General features: G+C 39.4%; 1 protein-coding gene across 1 annotated transcript; it reads right to left on the bottom strand.

Annotated features, from left to right (window-relative positions):
* Positions 1 to 7,341: 7,341 nt before the first annotated feature.
* On the bottom strand, positions 7,342 to 20,986 carry minar1 (membrane integral NOTCH2 associated receptor 1). The gene is made up of 3 exons (XM_079456484.1): positions 18,714 to 20,986; positions 13,489 to 13,743; positions 7,342 to 10,125 (listed from the first exon to the last, which is right to left on the bottom strand). The coding sequence occupies exons 1-3, from the start codon at positions 20,952 to 20,954 to the stop codon at positions 9,928 to 9,930; spliced, it is 2,694 nt and encodes an 897-aa protein (XP_079312610.1). The 5' UTR covers positions 20,955 to 20,986; the 3' UTR covers positions 7,342 to 9,927.
* Positions 20,987 to 27,238: the final 6,252 nt, after the last annotated feature.

The following is a 27,238-nucleotide window of genomic DNA, read 5'->3' as shown; positions in this document are numbered from 1 at the left end:
TCACCGGGGTAACATTAATGGCTGAAATGTGCAGAACGGCCACTAATGTTTGTCAAGATGTGACACGTAGAGCTTCATTATCACAGCTGGACATTGACACAGGTTAGAGGTCACTTCAATTGAGATTTTAACAGCATGGAGGAATGAAACTCTCTTTTTCACACACACACCACTTACTGTTCACTGTCGACTTTTCACGTTCTCTTCTCATTTTACTAAAACAACGTTCAAAAGATTGGGGATACTTTAGTATTTTTTTTAATAACAGTAAACTCATCCATGCTATGAAATAACCCAGTATAACTGTCAAATACTACTACTTACAACTAGTTATTAAAATAAAATAAATATAAAATAATTTAGAAAATAATAACAAAAATGAAGCACAATACATAAACGTACTGTGTGTTTCTATGAACTGTGTGTAGAATCTACAGAAATGTTTTATTGTCATTTTCTTAAGGAACTTTGAGATGCTTTTTAAACAATATTGAAGATGTTCACAGCTATCCTGACCTCTAACTGGTTCCTTAAATCCATTTCAAACACCTTTTTGCTGAAATGAAATGTAATGAAACTAATTCCTGAACATTTTCACGATATATTTAAGTCCGGACCTTAAGCGTTATCCCTTTAGATCAAAATTGTCAAAGAAACTTTTGAAGCACCGTTGAACATTTTGATACCATTTAGATTCTTTTCACTTACATATCTCATGAAGATCACAAAGCGCAGAGCAAACGATGTATTTATTACAGCATCAGAACAATAATATAAACTCCTGTAGGCCATTCAGAGACTGGATGACCCAACGCAGATGAAACAACCTTTGACAGCGTCATTACCTTTGTATCGGAGACATCGCCTGCTGGCATCTCTCAAAACACATGTTATCTAATGTAAATATTATAAATAAGCTTTGAAACCCTTTTTGAGGAAACCTTTAAAGGGTATTTAAGGTGAATACTGTTCCCGGCAGCTGCTGTTTATAACTTTTTGTGTTTTGGACTGTTCGCACAGATTGGTTTGAATCGATCAATATAAGATGGCACAGACCTCTTTAGGCCGAGGCACAGCATCTCAGTCGGGTAGAGGTCAGGATTCTAGCACGGACGAACCAAAACACAATTCACAGCATTTGCTTGTATGCTTTGTGGCATCACCCGCCCGTGCTGATGCTTAAGGTCAGAAACTGCTGTTGAACTTCTGCTGTAAAACATAATGATGCACTTTTGAATTCACAGACTGTAAGACATTCAGACCTCAGGCAGCGTTATTGTTCCCTTTCCCTGACAATGCTTTACCACTTATTCTCCCACAGCGGTTTTTGTTTGTTTGTTTTGCAACAGTTCTGACATTTCTTCTGTGAACAATTACCCTTACAAAACCAAAAATGTATGGGAATAAACTAGGATCGTTCAATATAAACAAATATATAAACTATATACACATTTCCCTATATATATATATATAATGATTTAATATATTGACAGTTAATACTGTAAAATATGTTGGAAGGGCAGAAATGCTTTTGTAACATTTTCCAGCTCTGTGCATCTCTTCTTTAAGAGTTCTCATAGGATCAAGATACGCTTGACGGAAACTAAACCTTCTTGAACCGGTTGTTGTAACCCGTCTACGTGTGTTTTATCTAAAGGGCAGATCACTTACGCAGCACACACTTCATCTCCTTTATTAAAGAAGCCCTGAACCCCAATTAGCTTTTGGAGAACTCATTAACACACAGATTTATTTTCTTTTGTAAAACAAGAGTACAGCACAAGAACTGTTTGTGTGTTATTGGCTTGTTCCTGTTATGCCCTTTTAAAGTCACATTTTTAGAAATTAAGACCATTTCCAAAGGAAATCCTGTTTATGTTTGTGAATGCATATTAAAACCAGTTTAATATATAAGACTGGTAGATATTAAACTGGCCATGTAAATGTATTCTTCTTTTCACTATTTGCTTGTTGACATTATGATCTGCAACGTCATTTTGAGTTCAATCCGTTTCCAAAAATGTTTCAGTTAAATGTGACATTCACCTCGGGCTCCTTTTCATACTTTAACACTTGAATGTAATTACATATTAGATTAAACGCAAATGTGAACTTAAATGCAAAACCATAAAATAAAGATGTGCTGGTCCATAAAGCACCTTTAATATCCGTAGAACCTTTCTGTTTCACGGCAGGTTCTTTAGACTAAGAGAGGAAAATGTAATTGTTGAAACACATGAAGAGTCTGGAGGTGCAAAATGAATGTAGATTGTAGAAGTAAAAGCATCTGGATTTGAGTAAATTTGATGAGAAATGTTCTTGACAGATCTGAGCTCAGTTTGACACACTGTTGACGTCTCTTCTCAAACTCTCTTGACGGACACGTTTGTCAGATTTCAAATGTATTTTGTACTGCCTGTGACACAAAAATAGCACCCTTTCCCAAACGCACTTTCCATGAATCTAAATTCAGCTGTGCCAAACTGTAGGTCTCTCTGTCAACCGTTGTATTAGATGAGATGAGTGACTGACAGCAGACATCTTTCCATGCATGCAATGTTTTCATAGCATCGCTGTATGGGTCCAGATCATATAAAAATGGAAAATGGTTCGCTTTCAATCTTCCCAACATTAAGAGATGTTTGTGTGAGCTTCACTGTTACTGTCGCTCGCATTTCAGTAAAGTCAAACTCTTTACCAGGTCACAAACATCATTATAGACTTAAACAGCTGATTTTCAGAAGGGTAGTGCCCTTAAATAAGGTCTGGCACGGCTGATGTGGTGCACACTAGGGAGGCTGTTTACTGCTTTCTTCACTAATTAAAGCCACTCGTGCAGTCAATTACACATTTGTGTTAAAACTAAACTCTTGCTTTCTCTTTATCCTCTTGTTGCCAAACTATTTTAATGACTAAACATTAAGACATTATTCTTCTCAATGACCTCCTGTGACTGCTCGCTCAGAAAGAAGGATGATGCAATCTTGGCTGTAGAGATCACATTACCCACAATCCTGTGCTGAAAATGTATTAAAACCGTGTATAGGCGGCAGTGATGCTGCGAGTTCAGTAATAAATCACACGGACGTACGATGAATGAAATTGAGATGGTGGGCACACATGCTGATAGGAGGGAGACCTGTCTGCTGTGTGGATGTGACACATATTTACACGAACAGATTATAGCACTACTATAGAAATAGTCAACGAATGGCGTTATATGCTGAAATAAACTGCACACAAACTTATAATTATGAAGCACTTCTAGCTCTCGTTCGCAATGCAGAGTGCAACGCCAACATCAATTCCCAAAGAACACACCAACTAATAAAATGTACCTTTAATGCATTACGCATCATCGTGCTTAAAAGCATGTTCCAAAAGCATAAATTCAACTTGTCACATGAAGTGAAATATTGCTGCAACATATTTGCATTTTGCATTTAATAAGGAAGCATCTGAATAACACAACAGCTGAGGGTATGAAACACCGAAACAAATGATCACTTTTGCAAACGTTTTTTGATCTTGTCCTAGTTAAATACTTTGAGTGACACTGGATTACAGTTTTTCTCGATTGTTTACACACAAATATTGGTACTTGAGACACAATGAGCACAACATGTAACTCATTCACCAACCCCCTGAACCAATTCTGCTAAACTACAAGCACAATTCCTGCTTTACACTCACATTGCAGATCTAAAACACACTTTTTTCATAACACTACACACAATTCTCTGCATTTGGCACAATGTTCGGGCAGAAAAATCTCTTGTTTTCACAAGGAACACACTGCCATTCCTATATGAACACTGACTCATCACATGTGTAAACACATGACTGAATACAGACCTTCTGAGCATCTTATTTTGTGCAGTCGTACCAACACAAAGAGCTTCTCCATTTACAGATGTCTGTTGTGTGTTTACTCAATCGATCTTGAGACAGTGATCCAGCTTCACTTAAGCAGGATAAATGCATCGCTCACTTTATGAATCCTCTGTGTGAGCTTTATCAGAGTTCATGGACAATTAAGCGTAACATGACAGCCAACCAGTGCGAGCATGAAATCATTCTGTCCATTTTTAATGTTCTCTTGAGAAATGTTTGAACTTCATTCCTCTCATTCATAAATCATGAACGTTTCTATTAGCCGGGAAGATAAAAGAGTTCTGGAACGCGTTTAGACGTTGTGATCAGAATTTCTGTTCAAAAGACAAACAATGCAAAAGGTTTTGCTCGTAAACACATTTCTCAAATCAAATAAAAAAAAGAGCGTCTCTGTAAAGATTTAATACACACACAATAGCAATGTGTTTTACACAAACTGCAGCGAATGTAATAATTCGTGAGAAAACTGCTTATTCATACTGTATCTTAATATGAGTGTTGCTCGCAAAATCTCTTGCGTGATGTATAAGAGAGCAAAACTTGGTTGCTATGGCAACAGCAAAGTTTAATGCGGCGGCATGTGAGATGGCATTCCATTAACATGAATATCTGTGTTCTTCAAAATAGTTTTCTCTCTCTCTGTCCGAACCTCTAAGAAGGAGGCGGTATTGAAAAGCTGTTGAAGAATAAAATGTGTTAAACTATGGCTTGGGCATCTCATTACAGCTGTGCGGTCAAAGGTCATTTAGATGCCATATCCACTTCACGATGAATGAGAGTCAGGCCAAGTTTATCATATTAATCCCCTTTGAGTAATTATTCATATTCATGGACAATACGATTAGCCTGAGCTAACATTTGGCCACAGTCCATTGCCCCGGATTTGCCTCTCTAGAGCTGTGAACGAAGACATTAGATAACAGAAATCTTAATGATTTCTAAATCTACAACATCCCTTCCAAACATATGATGGTTTACTTTGGGAGAAACGCTGGCGGTTGCAAAACAATATACAGTAGATATAACATATAAATAAGTACACAAAACATATTTCCGTTGTTTTAGAAATGTTGTCTAATTCATGAATGAATGATTCCTTTAATGAGCCGCTCAGACGAATCAAGTGACTTTATCGTTGCTTATTTAAATAGTTTTTAACTGAACGATTATTTCAATTGTTGTTATTATTATTACACAGCTCTCTGGAAATACTTGATTCTGATTGGTTGCAACCAAATGCATCCCGAAAGTTGTTAAAATAAACATTTTCAGGGTGACCTGATCACCCCGTTGGGTTTATTTCCCGGATATTTGAACAGTTTTAACTTTAGAAAAACATTTTATTGCTGTCAGATCGATACTTCACATACAGTATCTATGTTCTATTAAAACATTTTTCATTACTATGAAACTTTTTAACAAGACGGAAGAGCATCGTAAATCATCCAAAGCATTTTATATTTTCATTTAAATAATGTATGTACATTTAGAATGCAATACTTTTTACCCAACTGTGAAGACTTTCGCTGCTGAGAAAATTAGAAACGTGAAAAAGGACGATTGGTCCTTTATTTTGTTTTTTTGCAAACATTTAACCAATAAAAAGTATTAAAAAGAGCTCGTGGATTTATGTTTAATTATTAAATAATTGCCGTTCCTTTTTCAGTTTTGGAGATACGAGCTATCAGTTCGACTGCGGGGATATTTATGATTGGGCTCCTGGACATAAAGACTGGAAACATTTTCGCTCATGATTTGATGTTTGGTCACAATAGTAAATGCTGAAGAGACTTTTCCATGAAAGAGATCTAATGAAGAGCACCCGACACGGTCATTGCTTTAGCATGAGAAGAATCTGTCCCGCACTATAGGATTTATCTACTGTAACATGACTGTCTCCAGTGCGACTGTATATGAACACAGAGAGTATTGTGACTTTAAGCTACTAAACCCACTTCTCCAAGGTCAAAAGGCAAGATTTAATGAGCCAATCAGTTTGAAGATAGAGAATGTTAATTGCTTTTTTATTATTGGGTATATTACACGACCATAAATACATTTGTCATCAAGCTATGATTTTATTTTTGTTGTCTTACCCAGAAAGCACCAGGTTCCACTTCATCCGATTCTCCAAACGCCGCACATATTGGAAGCTGAACAGGGAAAAAACACAAATTCTCTGGTTTGTCATGTGGCATTATCTTGACTAACGCAGATGCCGCCTGCAGATTGCCGGTGTCGCCGCTTCCCAGCTGCTGTTTGTGTCAGGATGATTTTGTTACGCTTGAGGAATCTTCCTCTGCTTAGCTCTGCAGTTCTCGTCTGCCTTCACATGCAAGAAAAATACAACTCCAGCATCCAATCGGTCGGATTGTACACTGCTGAGACAACAATTTTATCATTTTTTCATCTGCATCTTCAGGAAGATTTTCCTAATTTTGCTGTAATTATGTATAGGCCAATATTTACCTATGAAGTCATTAATAAATAGTTAAAGGGGTGATTCGCCGGACATTCGTGTTTTTCCCATGCATGTATTAGACACGTTAAATTGCCAAAATTTAGAAGCGAACGCTCACCCAGACCTGCCTGAAATGCCTCCTGTAACTACACCCCGGAGAATCTACGTCAGTTCGTAACACGATTTGACTAAGACCGCCCAAATCTAAACGCAAGTAAGGAGGGCGTTCTTGTAAATCTCATTGTACCGTCGCTGGCGCAGCCATGTCATGGTGAAGATAACTCCTCTTTGTTTGCCCTGCCAAAAGACGATACAACACAAAACTAATGGTTACATTATATTTTCAACACTGTTCAAGAGAAGTCCAATCCAAATGTTCAGGTTTGTGCAGAGCATTTCACCAACGATTGCTTCACGGATCTGTGAGAGATCAAGATCGGCTTTGCACGGAAGCTTTTGTTAAAAAGTGAGGCAGTTCCAACAGCTAAAACTCTGCAAGGACTGTCGTACATTGGCCCCGCCCCTTGTTCTCGCCCTTAGTGTTTCATTCCCCTCACCTGCCCTTTGTATTTACCCTTGTTAGTTTTCCCCATTTAAAGCCCTCGTGTTCACTGTCCTGTGTTTAATTTACTGCTTGCCTCCATCGTAGGTTTTTGTTTTAATAAAGCCTTTATTGCTACCTGCTGTCTGCATCTGGGTTATTCCTGTCAGTGCATGACACGCTGCTTAATAATTCTGTTAACCAACAGCAGTTTGGCTATTTTTGGCTTATCAATCTAAAACGCAAGAACTACATAGAAAGCTCGCTTTTGATCTATTTTTACATTGACACCCTCGAGCTATGTAAAGATCTTTATAAGTCACCTCAACTTTAACTCCTAAAATACCATCATTAAATATTTCATATTCAGAAACCTGTGCTATATGCTGGTCAAATACAGGGATACATACATGAAAAATAACAGGTGAAGGAAAAGACACACGTTCAACTGAACAGTAAGAGATTTATTAGAATACATTTGATTGACACAATGCTCTTTGAACCTGAAGTTATGTACAGGGTTCTACAGCGTGCTACTACACACAGCTCCCGTGTCAAAGGTCACCGGCCCGTTGAAGACAAGGTCAAATTTAACAGCCAGCTTGATCAAAGGAATAGATCCCCAAAAATGACAATTCTGTCATTCACTCGTAATCATGTTGTTCCAACCCTGAATGCTTTCATTTATCTCCACTGAACACAAATTGAGGATTTTTGCTAGAGATTTAAGAAGCGACCATGAGCGAAAATAGCAAAAGGGTTTAAAACAACACAACGGTGAGTAAATAAAATACCAGATTTGTCTTTTCGGTGTGAACTATTTAAGTAACATAGCAAAATTACAGTGGATATGAATGTTTATAGTATGTATTTGGAAATCTATTCATTGTTAAAGGCGGCATTGTTCACAAACTATATAAAGAACAAGCCTCCAATCGACAACAATCGTTCTTGCATGTGACATTCTAGGTCTCCAGACACCCTGTCTACACCAGACATGAGGGGTGCGACGCGACACGACAAATGCCTTCTTCGTCGCATCCAGTGTGGACAAACTTTAAAATTATAATGGGTTCTAGTGACGGCCGGTGTAGATAGGGTGTAATATTAATAAATATACTCTGTGTGCAAATCCAAATGAACACTGAAAGATGAAGTGTGTAATTTCTGCACCGCTAGCATCAATGCAACGATGTTGACTCCCACCAGCCGCCATTCTCACTCTACCATTGGCTAGACAAAACCAGGTAGCCACGCCCCAAAAAGGTTTGAACACCACAGTGTTTACACTATTTCTGCATATTATAATGGTATAGAAGGAAATAACACACTTTACCCCAAAATGTCATGCTACCGACAGCGCCATGATACAACACGCCAAAAAGGCAGATCATTGTTTTGACCAAAATACACAAAACGGGGGATTAACTTCCCCAAAAACGATGGGAAAACCAGTAACCCTATAGCATTAATGCTAACACTAGTAAATGATAACCGGTTATTTCGAATGTTTTGTGTCTTTTATGTTCTCAGGCTCTTTTCCAAACCCTAGTGAGTTGCCTCGTGAGCAGCAGGAATATAAGGCATCATAGACACACTACCTTCACTAAACCAATACGTTAAAATGCCTTCAGAATATAATCAGGCTGTCTTGTATGATTTGTACTTTAAGCCAAATTCTAAGGCAGCGGTTTATTCTTAAAGGAGAAAATAATGCTGCCATGCACTGAAGATCATTCAAAATGGTCACAGAGCGAGAGAAATGTCGATTATACAAATTCGATCAATACTAAAAAAAAATATCTCTATTGAGTAGGCCTAATCAAATTTTCTGCAATGGATTTGTGTGTGCTAAGTTTTGTTATGCTTGCAACATTAGCTTAGCAACATGCTAACACCACACTCGAGTCAAGTCTCCCATGTGGGACAACTATTCGTGGACGATGTTGCTGCCTATGTAGATCATGATAAATCGTTACTTTTGAGGTTCTATCTCGGTAAAGCCGCTGACTTAGAAGGCAGCTGCTTATGTAGGCAGTAAACAGCAAAGCAGCTCGCTAGCTTTTGGAACAGAGCCAGAGCGTAATACCTCAAAATATTGGATTTGACCAACAGCCAGTTTTTAATCATCTACAGCTCGACTTCTAGGTTAGGCAAGCAGTATGTCTAACCTGAATGGCGTATGTTGACAGTAATTCAATTGAAATAAATCAAAAGAGTGCAAAAAAGCATTCCACTTTCACAAACAAACTGAGCTTGCTGAAAGTGATTCGGCGATTCAAGTATATTATGCTTAGTTATGATATAACAAGGCAAAAGGATCATCACAATCAAAATGTAAGCAGCTATGTGCTACAATGTTTTTAAATTGCTGTATTTGTATTGATTTAGATGCAACTGAACACAATTGTAATCACACTCAGATCCCTCACACGATCATTTCCATTTTAATATGTGGTCTCACTGAATGCACGTAGCACGTAAATTATATTAGCTTAATGTCTGAATATAGCTTTTATAGAAAAAGACATTGCACAACCCAGCCATTCCAGCGTTTCTCTCTTTAAAACGTTCCGCTTGCGTAGTAAAAATAACTCTCGGAAAAAATTCTCATAATCATAGTAAAGTAAAAAATATAATACGCTTAAACGTAAAGCTTTCCCTTTAGTTTCTATTGCAATACCAGAAAAAAATGGACAAAAACCTTAGCAGTACGTACATTGCATGTTGGACTAAAAAACAAGTGTGCATCTGTGAGCCTTTAGTAAGGTTTTCTATCACATAACAAATTATTTCTTCAAGGTATAAATATTAACTACTATAAATAAAGAGACAAACATAAAAATGTCAATGCCTCACAATGAACTCTTTGTTGTAATACACTTTTAAACAACATTCCTGAAAAAAGGCCAGTGGCTGAAATTAGACCTAATCACAAAATCTTAAATCGAGAAGCTCCACAAAGAGTTCACAAACGTCCCAGGTAAGAATACAGTAATACCAACACCACCCAAAAAAAAAACGAGAAACCTCAAGACTTCATGGTGCAAATGGGCACTACGATGACCAGAATCACAGTGCAGGCAGCCGCAGCGATCAGGGCGCCGATTTTGCACGCCTTGGCCCTACGAAACTCCGCCTCTTTGCGTTTTAACAGCGAATCGTAGCCCGGCGTGTAGATGTCCTCCATCCAGTACTCCAGGTTGTTTGGGTTGAGCGACTCCTGGACCTGCGGACGGAATGAAAAAAGGTGAGATGTTCTGAGGAGATTGTGATTGTGAAATAAAGCCAGTGGAAGATGAATGGAGCTACGGTGAGATTACTGAAGCGACACAGTCGGCCGAGATGTCATTTTTTATCATATTGCTATTTGAATTGAATATGTGGTGAGCGAGTGGGACACAGAATGTCCTAGAGAGGGTTTAAAACGGGCAGCCATGGTTGGTACACTAATACTTATACATTGTAAAATGTGAGGTCAGAAACTGGTTAAGCAAAGCACGACAAACAATTGATCAACTGTCGAGGGTTCATTTGAAACCACCACAGCCAATGTCGGCGACACATTCAACACAACGCCTTCCTTTTCAGAAATTCCAGGCGGTCGAGAAATCAATGTCCCGTGAGAGAAGGTCAGCTCATTGATCGTTGGAAGTCTTCGAGCAGAAATGTTTAGACTTTAATGGTGTCTTCACATAGGACACTGGTTATTTTAATACCATCGCTTTAATGTCAAGCTAGCAGGGACGGAACTAACGAACATAAAAACGCTCAAAATGATGCACTGTGAAAGTGCTCTGACAGGTTTAAAGGGCTCGCAATAAAAGACTCCATCAGATCGTAAGACAGGTGCAGTGTTTATGTAATGTCTACTGAAACAGAAGAGGTTGAGGAGGGGTCAATGGAAATATCGAGGGGTCTGCCATAGTTTTTTTCTTTAAATATACAATGTGATGATTTGCGGCTTTCGGTGCAGACCAGTGTGCAAGTTGAGGGACGTTGAGAGAAGTAAAGTTCAGAGCGGCTGCTCAGGTAGAATCCGTACGGTTAAGAGTTGTTCTACAAATGAAATAGTTTTAGACATTATTTTAAGGTCGAAATACTACAAGGTGTTGCTTTAAGTCGTAAAAAGTTAAGTATAACTCGATGTGAAATGAAATAAAAACTGGCCAACTATGCAAAATGTTACAATTTAAGAAAAACTCAAATATAAGGGGGAATTACAAAAGTATATTTAAATCTAAAGTAAATAGTTAAATGAAGACCAATATTTAAGTGTATGTACTTTTGTGTGCCGATTGCCAATTGGTGTTTCATTCCCGAATTTGCTTCCCTTCTTTTGATTTCCTGACCTCTCTTCACTATACTATCCAATAAAGCTATAAAAAGCTGAAACAGAAAATGATGATAAAATGACTTGTAGGAGTACACTATAATATGTCTGGCCTGAAAGCAATTCTATATTGGCTTGATACCAGAAATCTACACGTTTCTCATATTGTCAACTAAAGATGACAAGCGACCATGTATGACTGATTTCAAGGTCAACTTTCTGATGATTTGGGTATTATTTTATTCAGATAGCACCTTTAAAGTATTTCTATAGTATTTCTGCCACAGACAAATCTCCCTCCGCGATAAACTGAGACTAATCCTGTATCAATACTGCTGCTGAGTAAGGAAAACGAATTCAATGATCTCCTATAGAAAAGACCATCTTGATTCTACAGAGAAGAGAATCAGCAGTCGATGTGACCCTGCCTGCTTTGGTTAGCTATATGACATTCTGTACGTGACTGCTAATGTGCAACTGCGATCTGATCGCAAAGCAAGAAAAATAGTGTGAAATGTCTCTTAGTAAATGTGTCTAAAAGTTTATTCACTTTAAGGCCAATCGGCATCCTCGAGGACTAAACATTAACATCAGCACCTTTAAACGCTTCAAATAGAAACACTGATGTAACTCAGGGAATCATGCACATTCAGCAAAGACAAATGCGGTACAATGATCTCCTGTGAATTACTGTCTCTAGGTATTTATTGTTGGAGCAACACAATTTTGAGAACATTAAAGTGATAGTTCACCTAAAAATGAAAATTCTGTCATCATTTGCTCGCCCTCTTGTAATTTCCAACCTGTCTGACTTTCCTCCTTCCGCAGTACACAAAAGTAGTAGTTTGAAGAAAGTTGGTACCAGAACAGCGCTGGACCCCATTCCCCTCACTAGCAATGCCAAGGTTGTGTGTTGGATCCCAGGGGATTGCACATACTTAGAATCAAATGTATAGGATAATGCAATGTAAGTTGCTTGGGATTAAAAGCGTCTGCCAAATGCATAAATGTAAATGTGAATGGGTGCCGGTTAATAACATTCTTCAAAATATCTTCTTTTGGGTTCTGCAGAAGAAGGAAAGTTTGAAATGACACGAGGATGAGTAAATGATGAACGAATCTCTTTTCTGGGTGAATTATCCCTGACCCACATACAGTGGCCAAAAACTCTGAGATTGTAAACATTTCACTGTTAACCCAGTTGCAACCAAATCCTCTCTGTGCCAGACGTCTGTGAAGAAATTGGAATTGGTTGACACCGTGGCCTGAGAATATAAAGCAGGTCTGGAGAACAGCCTGCGGTCTCGCTAATGGGCAAAATAATCATAGCAACAGGGCTGAACCTACAACACAGGTGTGAAGATGCAGAATACATCCTTACAAGCCAGGGAAGAACTGCTGTTAGATTTACTGTAATTGATACCTATATTGTTGAGGCAATAAAATAGAGAGTAAAGATTATGGCTTTTATATGAAGGATGTTTGTGGAGTGATGTCTTCTGCACTATAGCCTCTTATTTTGAACATGTTTGATAGCACATGATTATATCAGAAGTCCGACGGCGATTCTGGCCGCAAGAAGAAAGATGTTATCCGATAGAAGATTAAAAGGTCAATGTGATATGCTATTTATTTGCATATAATGGATAAAAGTGTAGTTCAATTAGCTTAACCTTATAAACCACGTTACTTGAAGTTAAAGGTACAATGTGGGGATTTTGTGGCACCTAGAGGTGAGGTCGCGAACTGCATGCTCTTTCGAAAAACCGACAAAGTTACACTTTAGTATTTATGATTTATGACGCCGCATTATTACAAATATGAGAAAATATTTGGCTTGTATAAAAAACTTTGGAACTTTTGGAATGTTTTTCCCTGGTCGAAACGCAAATCAAACACCATTCCGCCTCAACTTCAATACGTTGACTGAACCAGGCCAAAAACTTTCAAAGGCATTCAGTCATTCGCTGTCAACGCTTTGATGATTTTAATACGCTTTATTAATATTTCACAGCACGCAAGGTCACCTACGGCACTGATGACATCAATCCACACTGCAAGTATGTCAAAAAGCATTATTTGAATGAAAAACCCAAAGCTCAATTCCCACATGCCTTACCCTTTAAAGCTTATCCCATCTTATTATAAGAAACAAACAACCTGCCACAAGCAGCCAACACCAAAGACTTGGACATCAGTGGACAGCGATCGGACAAACTGTGAAGGTCAAAATCAAAGCCGAAAACCTTCATCTCTCACCTGTAAGTCTAACGCGCTGAGCTTGTTCTTATCTCCTGAGTTGCGTTTGTACTCCTCGATGGTCCAGGACGGCTGGGGACGCTTGCCGTCGGTGAGGCCGGTCAGTCGCAGGTCCGTGTAGAGTGGGCTGCTCTTCACGTGAGATTTGACGGCGGGAGGGAAGTGATGCGGGCTGAACACCTGCTCAACCAGGTAGGAGTCCTTGGGCGGCTTTGAGGAGCGATGCGCCTGGTGAGCGTCATACTGTCGGTCTGTCTGTAGGGGAGAAATGGGAGGGAAGGTCACGGGTAAGGAGGCACCTTATCTTTAAGCTGCACTTTTGAGAGCAATAACGCAGGACACGAACAAAGAGTAACATTTCAACCTCTCTCGTAACTGAATGCAGGAGTCTTCCGTAAATTCAATAAACTACCACTTAACAAAACCACCTCAGCAATCCCATAGCAACACCCTGGCAACCGCCCACAACTTCTCAGCATCGTTTCTCCAATAACAATCAAGGAGAACAAACTTCAGAGAGCCAACAGCAGAGGGACACGGCCGGCAGGTGTAAACTGACTGCATCAGCTGTAAGAGTCGCATGACACACAGCGGGCCGGCACCGCATGGGTCTAAGTACCCATAAATACATGACAAGCTGTAATTTTAGTGTTGTGCTTGCAGGAAAGATTCTGGTCTTGTTTGCAGAGCGGAGAATGTTTTTAATATCTTTAGTCAGGGGCTTACTCCCGCCCTGAGGGCCACCAAACTGCTGCAGCTTGCGCTTTTCTAAGATTTTGTTATTATGAGCTAGTTGTAACTTTCCAGAGTTAAGTGTTATTACAGTTTTTCTCAATTGTTTACACACAAATATTGGTACTTGAGACACAATGACCACAACATGTAACTCATTCACCAACCCCCTGAACCAATTCTGCTAGACTACAAGCACAAATTCTGCTTTACACTCACATTGCAGATCTAAAACATGATGATTTTCATGACTGGACTGAAAAACATTGCTTGTGATGTGGATGAGGTGCTGTGGTCAGACCCAAACCCAAGAGAAGATGCATCATCGTTTTTTACTGTAACTGTATACAGTCAATTCTTCTGTTGTTTTGTATGTACACCACTGTATGTGCCACTTTGCGTTAGTTGGGATGTACACTGTACATTGTTTTTGTTGGAAAAATCAAATATATTTGTTATCGTGTATTTGTGTGTTCTGACTTTAAAACTATTTTATATATATATATATACAAAAAATATTTTACAACACACTTATATATGTACTGTCTGTAGTAAGTGTAACACTGAACCAAATAAAGTCTTATTAAAAGATAATTTATATATATGAAGACTTTGTTTCCAAAATGAGGTAACTCTGTTTTCAAAATAATAAATTTATTGTGTTAGTTGGCTGTATTTTTGAGTTATTATGGCTTAAATCAAAACAAACCAACTGGAGTTTGATTGATATTAATTGGAATGCACAATAGAAAACATGATTTATGGAATTATTTTGTAAATAGTGTATATACATGAAGTATTTGTGTTTCTTTCCTCTCTCAGAAACAACACCTGTTCTTCTCTCGCTGTTTAAATTTAAAAGGTGTTACTCTGGCTGGCCATGAGCTCAGGTGAAAATGAAAAAAGCCACAGGAGCCGGACTGTAGACGGGGAGTACAGGGAGTGTAATGTTGATCCACCCCCCCACCTACCGACAGGAAAAGACTCATCAAACCACCACAGACCTCTGAAAGTGAAGCACGGCACATGTGAGGACACACCAGCTGAGAGGAGGAAGATCTTCTCTTGGTGGAATTTATTGAGAAATACGGCTCGTGTCTGAAACTGATTCATGACACATATCAAAGCCATTCTTCATTTCTTCTCTCAACTGCCGCTCTTATCTCGCAGTTAACTGTTTGGCATCGCAGATTCCATCTTTCTCATGGGAACATTTGTTGCAAAAATCATTATGATATATCATGTTCCATGAAGATATTTTCAAAATGACCAACTGTAAATATATCAAAACGTCATTTTTGTGAGTGGATGCTGCAAAATCACGAACAAAAATGGTTGGAAATATGGCTACAAACATCGCTCGATACTTGCCCGCTCAAGGCTTTCAGGTTCATCTACTCCACCACATCATTCCAGCTGTAAGCCAATAGAGAGCTTTAAAACAAACCTGTTTCTTCTTAGCGATGGCCTGATACAGCACCTCTGATGGACAACTTTAAAGGCCATTTTCTTAACGTTTTGACATTTTGCACCCTTGTTCGTCCAAATATCGTCCAATCCCAAAAAACCAAACATCAATGGAAAGCTTATTTATTGAGCTTTCATGTGACGTATGTCAACACAAAACTATAGATCGCTTCATTAAAAGAGACTATAATTGATTTAATTCTGGACGGAATGAAAACATGCAAAACTCATCCAAGCTTGTTTGTTGAGACTGCATTAAATCCATTACTTCTTTGGCGTATGGCGTTCAAGACTATACAAATGGCAAGTGTGTATGTATCTTCAAAATGTCCTACGTTGCTAAAAAAGTAAATGTGGGTTTGGAACAATATGAGGCCAATAATGTTTTGGGGATGTACTAATCCTTTACGTTGAACGGGTACACGTAGTCAAATCGGAAAGCTCATTGGCATTACCTTATGTACAAATGAAGGGAGTCAAAAAGTGTCCTGCTAGCTGTGCCAGTACTGACACGAGCTTATCGCTCGGCTAGCTGGCAGCCTCATCTCAGTTTAAAAGGAAACTTGGTCAAGGGCAACACTGTGAGAAGGCACAAATGTTGTGCTAAGAGCCCCGTGTGGAAATGACAGTTCTCTCAGGTCTCTCGTCCATTTCTAGTTCAGCTTCAATGTCTGTGATCTGTCAAAATAGATGAATCACAGACAGGATGACACAGAACGAGAGTGGTGGGACGCGTACTATAACATATGCATTAACCCAGAAACACATTTACCAAAACTGCTGAACAGATGCTCGGAAAATGAGTTGTTTGCATAGAACCCCATTGACAGCTCTGACTTTAAAACAGGAAAGCCTTTAAGCGGATGCGGAAAAGGAAAACACACGAAGAATTTCTGAAAAGCTTTACGTGACGATTGTGTATACAACAGTGATGTGCATTTATCAACCTGATCTGACTGGACCTTGTAACAATCTTACAAACGCCTAATTCATATGAATTTGAACAATGTGCATTGCAGAAAAAACTTACAATTATTAGAAAAACTATATTAAGGCCCCCAACCCCACCCCTATACATCACTGGCACCAGTGTTGGGCGTAACTAGTTAACAAGTAATTAGTCATTTAATTACTTTTCTCCTGATAAAGTCAAGTAAGGGATTACTCTTATTTTTCCGCGAATTTAATTACAGTTTCTTCTGATGTAATTGGAGCCAAATACCGTGTCATATATACACAATAGTGGAAATGACATCAAAATTCTGAGTCACACTTTGAAATGTACGCTTCCGTCTCACATTGGTAATAGTCAGTTAATAAGAATACTTTATGTAGTTTTATATGATTTATTTGAAGAGCTCTTTCATGTCTATCTTTGAATCACTTCTAATCACAACTAATCAAGATTGATGTAGGATATAGAAAGTAATTAGTGAAGTAATCAAATACTTTTTGCAGAGAGTAATTTGTACAGAAATACAACCTATTGAATATGTAATTGGTAATTATTAATTCATTAATTTTTCAGAGTAACTTACCCAACACTGACTGGCACAAAAGCAAATCTTACTAAAACTCCTTAATACATACTGCTATTGATATTTGATCTCGTCGAGCATGTTCCCACATTCATTACGCCTACACAGCTGAAATGACATGAAACCTCAAAAGAGTCGGAAACGCAGAGCAGGTTCTCCCTGTTGTGTGATTTCTCATTAATGTGAATAGAGTTTGATTAAACGTCAATTCCCTGTGCTGACATTTACTCAAATGAACTACAGCTCGCATCGTCCCAGAGACGCAGTGACATCCTTAAAAAGATCAGAATGGACGATACAGGATCTGCCAGCTTTCAACCTGGGCTAAAGGCCAAACCTGAGAGGCAGTGGAGAAACAAATATGTAAAAAGGAATGTGTCAGTGTTGGTTACGTGTACTCTACTGTTCTATAGGATTTGTTAAATGTATTAAAGATATAGATGGAATAAGGCAATAACAAAGTAGCATACTGTAAGAGAATAGAGACAAATCAAACTAAGGAAAACAGAGTGGAATGGAAAAGCGAAAAATAAAACAATTTAACAGAAATCCCTAACATGTAGTCTGAGTCATCAATACAGTACGGTTAAAATACAAAAGTATACTGTAATGTTTACTTTAGGAAATAATAGTGACATTCCAGGATATTAGTTTGTAGTATATGGTATCTAGGCCTGCCACGATTTCCAATTGTCGTTTTACGGTTACAATGGCCAAACGATTTACAGTGACAATATGATCATGATATCTTTAAAAATGTTTATTTAAAGTCATCTTTAATTTAGTTTATTTGTGTTTTCTCAGTTTTTGGCCAACACATTTCTTTTACAATATTATCAGATGTGTAGAATCAACACGATATCAATGATCAGGGTTTTAAATATCAAGGTTTTTGACCATACCGGTATAGTATGACACCCCTATATATTCTATATATTGTTCTGTTTCTTAACCTTACCATAGTAAATATTAAAGTGTACTGCAGTATTTTTCATTTCTATTTTAAGACGTGTTTAATAATCAAAAGTAAAAATCAAAAAACGTGATGTGATTTTCTGCAGTGGCCTGTGCTCAATCTCTGCCCCCGTCTGGGCTGGAAGTACTGCGAGACGTAGGAAAGAATAAGCGTGTTGTGTGATAATTGCACCACTGGAGACAAAACTACGGCTGTGTTGATAGAGATGTGTTATTAAACACAGCTTGTTTCCTATACGAAATGGCAGCGAGTATTTGCCAAGCAGTGGCGAAGGAAGCATTAATTGAAATAAAGACCATGTACGGAATCTAAATGAAGATACAACATTTACTGGAAACTACATGTTACATCATCTTGACAGATATGACAAACCATTGTTTCAAGAATCTGTTTTTTGCAGTTGGGAGGGGAACCACTATTTAGACAAACACTTTGAAAGATTACATTCTAATATAAATCCAGGGTGCCAGACTCAACACATGGCTTGCAAAGTACAAGTACAGGTATGTTACCTCTCTGGATTTCCTGTGTCTGTCCTTGGCTTCACCATGTCGCTCTCTTTCCTTGCCTTCATCCGCTGTATGGCTGGAGTAAGAAACCGTCCTCCAATCTCGAGGCGAGTTAGTGATGCTGGCCACTTTAGACTCAGTGGCGCTGTTCTCCTCGGTCAACGACCTTGACGAACGGCGTGTGAACATGCTTTTCCTCATCGCCTTTACCCTCAGGCTTTCGCTCGCGTCGGCCTCTGAGCAGCACCAATCTGGACTTTTATCCACCTTCATGTTGTGTCCCGTGGTGTGACACTGGAACACATGAGGCGAGAGGTTCACATCAGTCTTAATCTGTTCGGCAGCGCCGCTGTCTGGCGTTTTCCCATTTGGCTCTGGTTCTTGAATCTTCTCGTCGAGTTTATTAAGTTTGGAGAGCACCTGTGAAATCTCACCTCGCACCCCTGAAAGAGATTCGAGTTTCTTTTCGATCTCCCCGATCCTGAGAACCAGCTTGCAAACGCTGTCTTTGAGGTCACCGTCTGCTGAGTTCTCCAGCGACTGGAAAAGGCGGTCGAGCTTGATGCTTGTTTTGCCCAGCTTGATGGTGTTACATTCGGGCGAGCTGTCACCGTCTGATTTTGTGACCTGAGACAGTGAGCCATTGCTGTTGTAGCACGATGAAGGCACAACGCCGATAGAGTCGCATACGCTCATTTCATCAAGAAAGCGAAATATGTCGCTAATATCGTCGCTGATGATCTCTGAATCTTCATCGGCGTGTTTGAAGGGCGGCCTCTCTCCATATTTGGCATGACTGGTGTAATCCTTTACATTCCTGTGTTCGGGTTTTTCTGTCTGTGTACCTACACTCATACCGTTTTCTATGTTACCTGACTGAAACGACGGCGAGTTGATGCGCTTGTCCTGGTACCTTTTGCCAACCTCTCTCTTTTCAATACTGGGCCCACAAGCTACAGAAGTCATGTCTTTTGTTATTGTTCCATTGGACTTCTTGGAGAAACCTGAGGGGGAGGCAGTGGGTTTTTCTTTCGCACACTGGAACTGTTGATCGTCTTCCCTGATGTTGAGGTTGTGACGCTGATTGTCCTTCACCACTTTGCCGTTCAAGAAGGACCTCTCAAAGTCAGGGCCTTCTTCAGTATTGAGACTCAAGCTCTTCACCGGCCAGGCTTGCTGTTTGCCATACTTGCTGGAAGTCCTCCTGTTGCTCACACACTCAGAGATTGTGGTAGGTCCGAAATAAGTGGACGCTTGCAAGTCATCCAGGCTCTCGTGCTTCACGCGTCCTTTGTTCTGGATGGGCGAGCCGACGGGTTCAAAGTAAGGGTTGCTGTACGGCAGCTCAAAACTGTGATTGAAGAATGTGGGAGGCTTGTTCAGCTCCCTCCGGTGGTAATTTCTTCCCGCTTTGGAGTTCGCTCTGCACTCTGCTGTAATCACACGTGGCGAAAAGGCAACAAGGTTGTGAAAATCCTCTTTAAAAATATTCCGCTTCTGCACACACGAGTCCACGGTAAAAGGCTCACGGCTGGACACGAAGACATCCTTCATCCCTGTATTGACATGCAGAGAATCCTGGTCCGTTGACTCACTATCAATGTCCATGGGAAAGTAAGTGCTCTGCATCTCACAACGAGGACTGATGCTGGAGTACTGCGGCAGATGCTGTAACTTATCTAGTGACGCTGCTCTACATTTCAGATCCTTGGTGACTCCCAAGTGGAAGTTGGGGTCTGAGGTTGGTAAGTATTGCTGGCAGTTGTTGCACTCGGACTTGGGGCAGGGTGAATTCCGAGACACATGATGACCCCTGGCATCCAAGAGGTTGTACGCCCGATCGTTGTCATTGAATTTATATACCTCCGTGTCGGATCGACAGGACTCGAAGGACTGGTTCTTGTGAAATTTGGGCCTTGGAGCCATTGGCAGCTTGTCTTTGGCCATACCTCCGTTCATTTGGATTAGGTTAAACATGGTGACGATATCCGCTGCCACCATGAGCTTCTTGGACTGCTGGTCCTCTACCGAGCACCTCATCTTGTCTTTAAACAAGGTTGCGGGGAAAGCTGGATCCAAACATGCCGTGTAGAATAGCAAACTCCTCAGCTTAGCCAAATGGACCAGATCAAATCTGGCACAGAGGGATTTACAGAGATCTTGATATGAAACTGTACTGTACTTGGTATCCAATTCCTCTAAAATCCTCATGAGGAAGAGGGAGTACTCTGGCATGGCATCCATTGTGGTTTTGAGTCTTGTTTTCGTCAGAAAATGACAGCCTGCGGGAGACAGATGAATGATTAGCAAGCGAGAATTGGGATCCAGCCAAAGATAATGATAGAAACACAAGAGAACAGTGGTCTGTGAAAATGTAGCGGTCAAAGCAATAAATTGCTACGAGACAGTAACATATACCACATGCCCTACTTATAATTACCCGTAGAAACTATTCCAAGTGGTTATTATGAAATGACCATAGTACGTTTGTGGTTCCTTTGGTTTCATTATAAACAAAACCAAAAAGCAATAGTTACTAAAGTTAAACCATGGTTACATTTGGTAAGGGTATTTAATTATTCTGAACATGCTTTTTATTCCCAGCTGCAAATGGTAATTTTCTAACTTGCATCTATCACCTTCTACATGAAACTATGGTTGGCATCAGTATGGAAACACAGAATAATTTCTATTGTGCACTGTAACGTGTTACACATTTGAACGGTGTATGTCCTTGACCAAACAAACAGCAAAAAGAAGCGAAAAGCAACACAAAATACAGAAATCTGATACATATGCGAAACACATTTGTTTATATATGTCCTTTTATCAAATTTCTATGGAAAATAAAACAGCAGATGTAATATATTTAAGCAGTGAGATCAGGGGAAGGCGAGAAGCAAATGCACTGTGAGAAGAATGTCCTATGAGCACATGCAGCTGTGCCGTTTCAGTCGCATAATATAAGGTGCACAAGTGCGAGAATGCATGAATAAAACCACATCGATCTCCTCGCATTAAACAACAGCGAGGATTTGATGCTTACTACAAATAGACGGAGAAATCGATCTGACCGTGAGACTACGCTACTGGACGAAAGATCCTGAATAACTTAACAGAAAAAATACAGGAAAACTTAAATGACTAAATAAAATCATTCATTAAAATGAAGCACAAACTCACATCCGTTTACACAGACACACACCTATTCCACGGTCCCATCTGCTGTCCTCTGGAACGGGCTGAAAAACTCGACGGAAATCGTTCAACTACAAAAAAAGTGCATCGTTAATCCACAGACAAGTCCCGACATCAGCATCAGCACCAGCATCAGTATACACCCGTGCGTGCAGTGATGGGGATGCTGTAGAATGGCCGTCCGTATCCCATCCGGATTGCGGGGTGGGAGTTTGGCGAGCAGGAGCAGCTCTCTCTCTCTCTCTCTCTCTCTCTCTCTCCGTCGCAAGAGCTCTGGGAGCTCAACTCGTCTTTGTTTCCACCTAGAATGACGTCATTTCACCTTAAAAGCAAGCACGATCTAAACAATCCGAATTGAATTCTCAGTATGCGCGCGTCGCGTTGTGTCGAGAGGCATCAGAATGCGCAGTGACGCGCAGGGATGCGGAGGAACGCGTTAAACGCAATACCTGCTGATTACAGCTTCACTTCGGTTTTCAGTATAACATCGAGTCGTAAATACAAAAGTATTTAGATGTAAGTAACCATAGATCCATATTCTTGTTATATTAAACTAAAACATCGGCAAGTTTTTAAAGAAGAATATACTTTAGTATTTCCGTACTGGAAGACAGTAGAGCCCCTCTCAAAACACAATAGAAAAATGTATGGATTTAACGGGAAGCCTGTAATGGGAATCGTATTGGTTTTGATGGAATCTAGAATGGATTCTTCTGGTCTGTGGGAAGATTGAGCTCAAACACAATTAAACAAAATTAAGCAACTTCGAGTAGTCTGACAAAATAGTAGCCTATCATTTAAATGTTGAAGCCTTAATGTAAATACATGAAAGTTATTTTGACTTTGATTAGAAAAACGAAAGACATTTCCAAGAAAGGTACAAGAACGGTTGTTCGTGGTAAAGCATAATGCCTGCAACACGAAGGTCCGGTTCAATCCTTTGAAACACATGACATGAGGAGGTAAGAATGTGTGAGTTCATAAACAGAGAATAAAAATGACAATATTTTTATAATATTCAGGTTGTTTTGGGAAAACAAAACTGCAAAGGGATTTCTAGATGGCGCAAAGGCAATGGGGTCGAGAAGCATTTCCAATGAGCTGTGAACTGCCAAATAAAACATTCGCTTGGGTTCAATGATACGATCGCAACCCAACCTCATTCAGCAGCCGCCTGGAATACAAGTTTGGGAATTGATGGGTTCATAAAATGCTTGGCACGCTAGAGAATACATCTGTAATGATCATTTATTAGACGAACTGCATGTGTTTACTGGATTTGCATAACGCATATAAATAACTATATTCTAAATCATGCATATTTACATATCAACCTTCTATTGTCACAACGGCTTAACATGGTTCCTTCGATGTAAGTATTGTGTACTGTAAGTATGTGTAATGATGAAGCTTCTAAGATGTGAATTCACATAAAAATGGCATGCATGTCCACTTCAAGATTCATCATGTAATGTTTTCTCAACCCACTGGGAATGTTTTCATTACATTCATTTGACAGCCGTTTGACTATCGGGGACTATCATGTGACTTTCTTCACATTAACATCAGCTCCCGACAGTGCTATTATACGTGTGTGTTAACATTCGCCTGGTGTGGCCGTGGAATGAATCTTGTCATGTGCTGACGGTCATTAAAGCATTAAAACACACAAATCAAAGCTCATTTTGAGACCGTAATATTCTGTATATTCAATGTTTTGGTCCCACTTGCCAGAGAGAGAGAGTCTCCTGGGGCATTCATTTAAAATATGAATGATCCAATGAGAAATGATACAACATACAGCCTACAACAGTGCTTCTCAACTTTAACACTGGTTATCAAGCAACGGTGCAACACAGTTTCAGGATTGTTTATTGCACAACGATAAACACAAATGCAAAAATATCAAAGGTGGACATGTGATGAAAATATAGTGAACTGCGTGCAAAAGTTGTAGTTCAGTTTATTTTTCACTTCAACCTATTTTTGGATCATGATCTACAGCAGATTCAACTGAGAACTACTGCCGCATAAAGCCGGTGGCATACTTCTTTTTTTCAGCCTTACAAAGTATACTGCTTTCCACTCATATGCGTACACACCAAACGGCAACCTTCCGATCTCTCTCGTGAAGCTTGAACTGCAATTCATTGACTGTCCGCTAGAGACTGGCTTTAAAAGAGAGCAGAATCTTAAAATGAGAAACTTTTGAAACAAAATGTGTATACAGCCTGGTAAAAAAATATTTTGGTCTATATTAAAGCAATAAGAAGCAGCGGGTTGCATTTTATAAGAGCTAAGGGACCCATTACCTGTTACCCAAATTCACTCGTAACCCACTGCTTAATGGGACTTATTGCTTTTATAAAACCATTATTCCGTATCAGTGGGGGCGCTGGGGGGGGGCTTGATGGGGCTATAGCCCCGTCAGAAATCCTCTTAGCCCCGGCAAAGCACCTCTACTAATATATTCAACGAAGTGTCTATTTACACTGATTGCAAATAGCCCGTCTTGTAAGGAGGCTGTTTACACTGACTTTGCCTACCAGTTTTCACAACAGTAAGCTAGCGTCTCCTGTAGCGTAGCGAGTAAAGCCAGAAAAACACTCATTCATTATGTTGCAGGTTCGAATCTGCCTCATGCCTACTTTTCCCCATCACATATCAGATCAAAGAGCCACCTAATCATGAATAATCCCACTGATATTTATATAAATATATTTAATTTCTTAAAATATGATTACATTATTGATTTTAACGTAATTAAAAACAAGCTGATAACATCCGAAATCAATCAAATGTATTTGTGGATGATGTTTGATGGGCATCAGGCATCAAGACTCAGCCTGTGAGTTTGTGGTTGGCGGCCCAGTTGAACTTTTCCGTTGTTTTGCCCGCCGTGGCCAATCAGATGTGTTGTTTTTGTACGTGAGCGAGGGTGCTATCTGAGCTTACGTTATAGTAATATGTTACAGAATTGTAAAACTACAACAGAGTATATGGAGTTCGGGCCAATTGTCTATATATTCATGCAGGAACTGGGCATACTTTGTATGCGAGGTAACAAAATTCCAGCAGTACATTTTCCCACGTGTACGTTTAAAAAGGGGACTTTACTTCAGTCTTTACATGAATTTTATTAAAAGTTTCTAGAGTTACATGACCTAAATACAGGAAGGAGCTGTCACCTAATCTGTTTTTTTTTCAGTGTAGATGGATGACGGTGCTAAACTGGCCCGCCGGTAACCATCCCACAACATCTCTGATGAATACTCTTCATTTTCCAGCTGACTAAACGGTGTTAACTGAGGACAGACTCAGTGGATGTTAATTCATTCCAACGTAAAAAACGTCAAAGTGCCGCGAGATCTGCAAGTGAGAGGTCGAACTTCTGAGATCTTTTATCAGAAGGGTAAAACAATAGTATGTGACCGTGTAGTTCCTAGCTGTCTTAAATCAATCTTAAGTGTTCTTTCTAAACAAAGAGATAAACCTTAGAGGTCATGATACGAGAATTGAAAACAGAAAATGCGAAACCATAATGCATTGCATCACATGACTTTGAGTTGGCCAAAAAACTAAATTGCACAAATGATCAGTGAGATAGTAAATTAATGAAAAATGATATTTGCAGGTTGAAAACTAGCCTAGTTTTCCTAGAGCATACTTCAAAGTGTACCAGTATACCTATTTGTTTCCTTGTAGTACTGTAACAATCTACGGACAGCACTGGACCCCGTTTGTAGTACGGACACAAAACCAATGCAAGTGAATGTGGTCCAGTTATTAACATTCTTCAAAATATCCTCATCTCTTCAAAACTTTAAGCCAGGACTAAGCCTAAGTTAAAGGTATAGTTCACTCCAAAATAACAATTCTGTCATCATTTCCTCTCGTTTAGCAGAACCAAAAATCATAAAGTTATTTCTTCTACTATGGGGGTCCAAGAACTGTTTCGCTGTGTTCATCAGAACTAAGACATGTATACAGATATGGAGGAGAGGAAATGATGATAGAATTGTCATTTTGGGGTGAAGTATCCCTTTAAATATAGACAATTGTGTTGTTTGTACAATCATCAGTCTTAAGCCCTGCACGGGAAACCATCCCATAATCATGCGCATCATCTTCATCTGGTTTTCTTGACTATAATATTTTATGTCAAATCAAATTCTGCTGGAAAGTGAACGAATTACCAATTCAATTTTACTCACATTTGTACATCCCTAAACTCACTGCAAAAAGCATACTTAAATAACTTTACGTAAGTAAACAAAACCGACATTATTTTCATTGAAACCAAATTCTTTTACTGTTATCAGAACTGAATTTGGCCGGTGAATTTGCTGTATAGTATTTCCAGTCAGAAACAAAATACAGAAGAAGGGAAAATCTCATTTTAGACAGTATTTCATTACGCAAAATGATTGTTTGGGACTTCAAGTTTATAAAGTAATAATGAATGATATCAAATCCCACATTTCCTAGTATATTCCCATCGCATAGCTCCATTCTAGTATGAAACAGCACTTAATAGCCAATATAATTCCATTATGCATGTCCACCGGGTTTCAAACAGCATTTCGTGTTGTTTTTAATGTTTACGCCTGATGTATTGTCAGCCAAATGTCAATAGTCTAAATGAAGAGACTGACCCAGAGCGGACATGTGTATGTGTGACGTATTGAAGTGTTAAAACCAATACATACACTCAAGTGGTCTCTCCTCATTTCTTCTCACTTGTGACCCCAGTTCGATACGTCTGTTTGTGTCATTAGCGGACCTGAGACGAGTGCGATTCAATCTGACACAAAACCCATTATTCTGCTCAGAGAAAACATCCGAGGACTAATCTTCAGTAAATCGCAAGTTCTGTTGGGAATCAGGCGCTCAGGTGCTTTGAAATGCATCTTCAATTGATGATGATTCGCTGCCGGTGAAATCCTTCAAATGCCAAATGACCGTAAAGCGCTAACAGCAGGAAATACTTCATTTTAAAATGCGTGAAAGCTGCTGTAATGAGCTCACAACAACAATGCTCCTCACAATCTGAGACGTTTGCATCATAGAGTGATGAGAAGACATTCCCTTCCCACGGGCACCACTGCTCTAGACAAAGATGTGATGTTTCATCCTTTGGTTTGGTCAAATGAGGACAAACGTCACGGTTGGATTCAATTAACAAAGAATGAACAGAGACTTTAAAATAAACGCTCTATAAAGAGTTCTTTGCATGTAAAAGCATAGAGCTGAAGCGATTATTTTAAAGGTGCTGTGTACAGTTTGTCTAGTGGTGAGGTTGCGAATGCATCTTTTCGATGCGCTACGGA

The sequence above is a fragment of the Barbatula barbatula genome (genome assembly GCF_947034865.1).
Source record: "Barbatula barbatula genome assembly, chromosome: 1".
Lineage (NCBI taxonomy): Eukaryota > Metazoa > Chordata > Actinopteri > Cypriniformes > Nemacheilidae > Barbatula > Barbatula barbatula.
The sequence above is the reverse complement of the archived record's forward strand: the minus strand, read 5'-3'. Positions and strand labels throughout refer to the sequence as shown.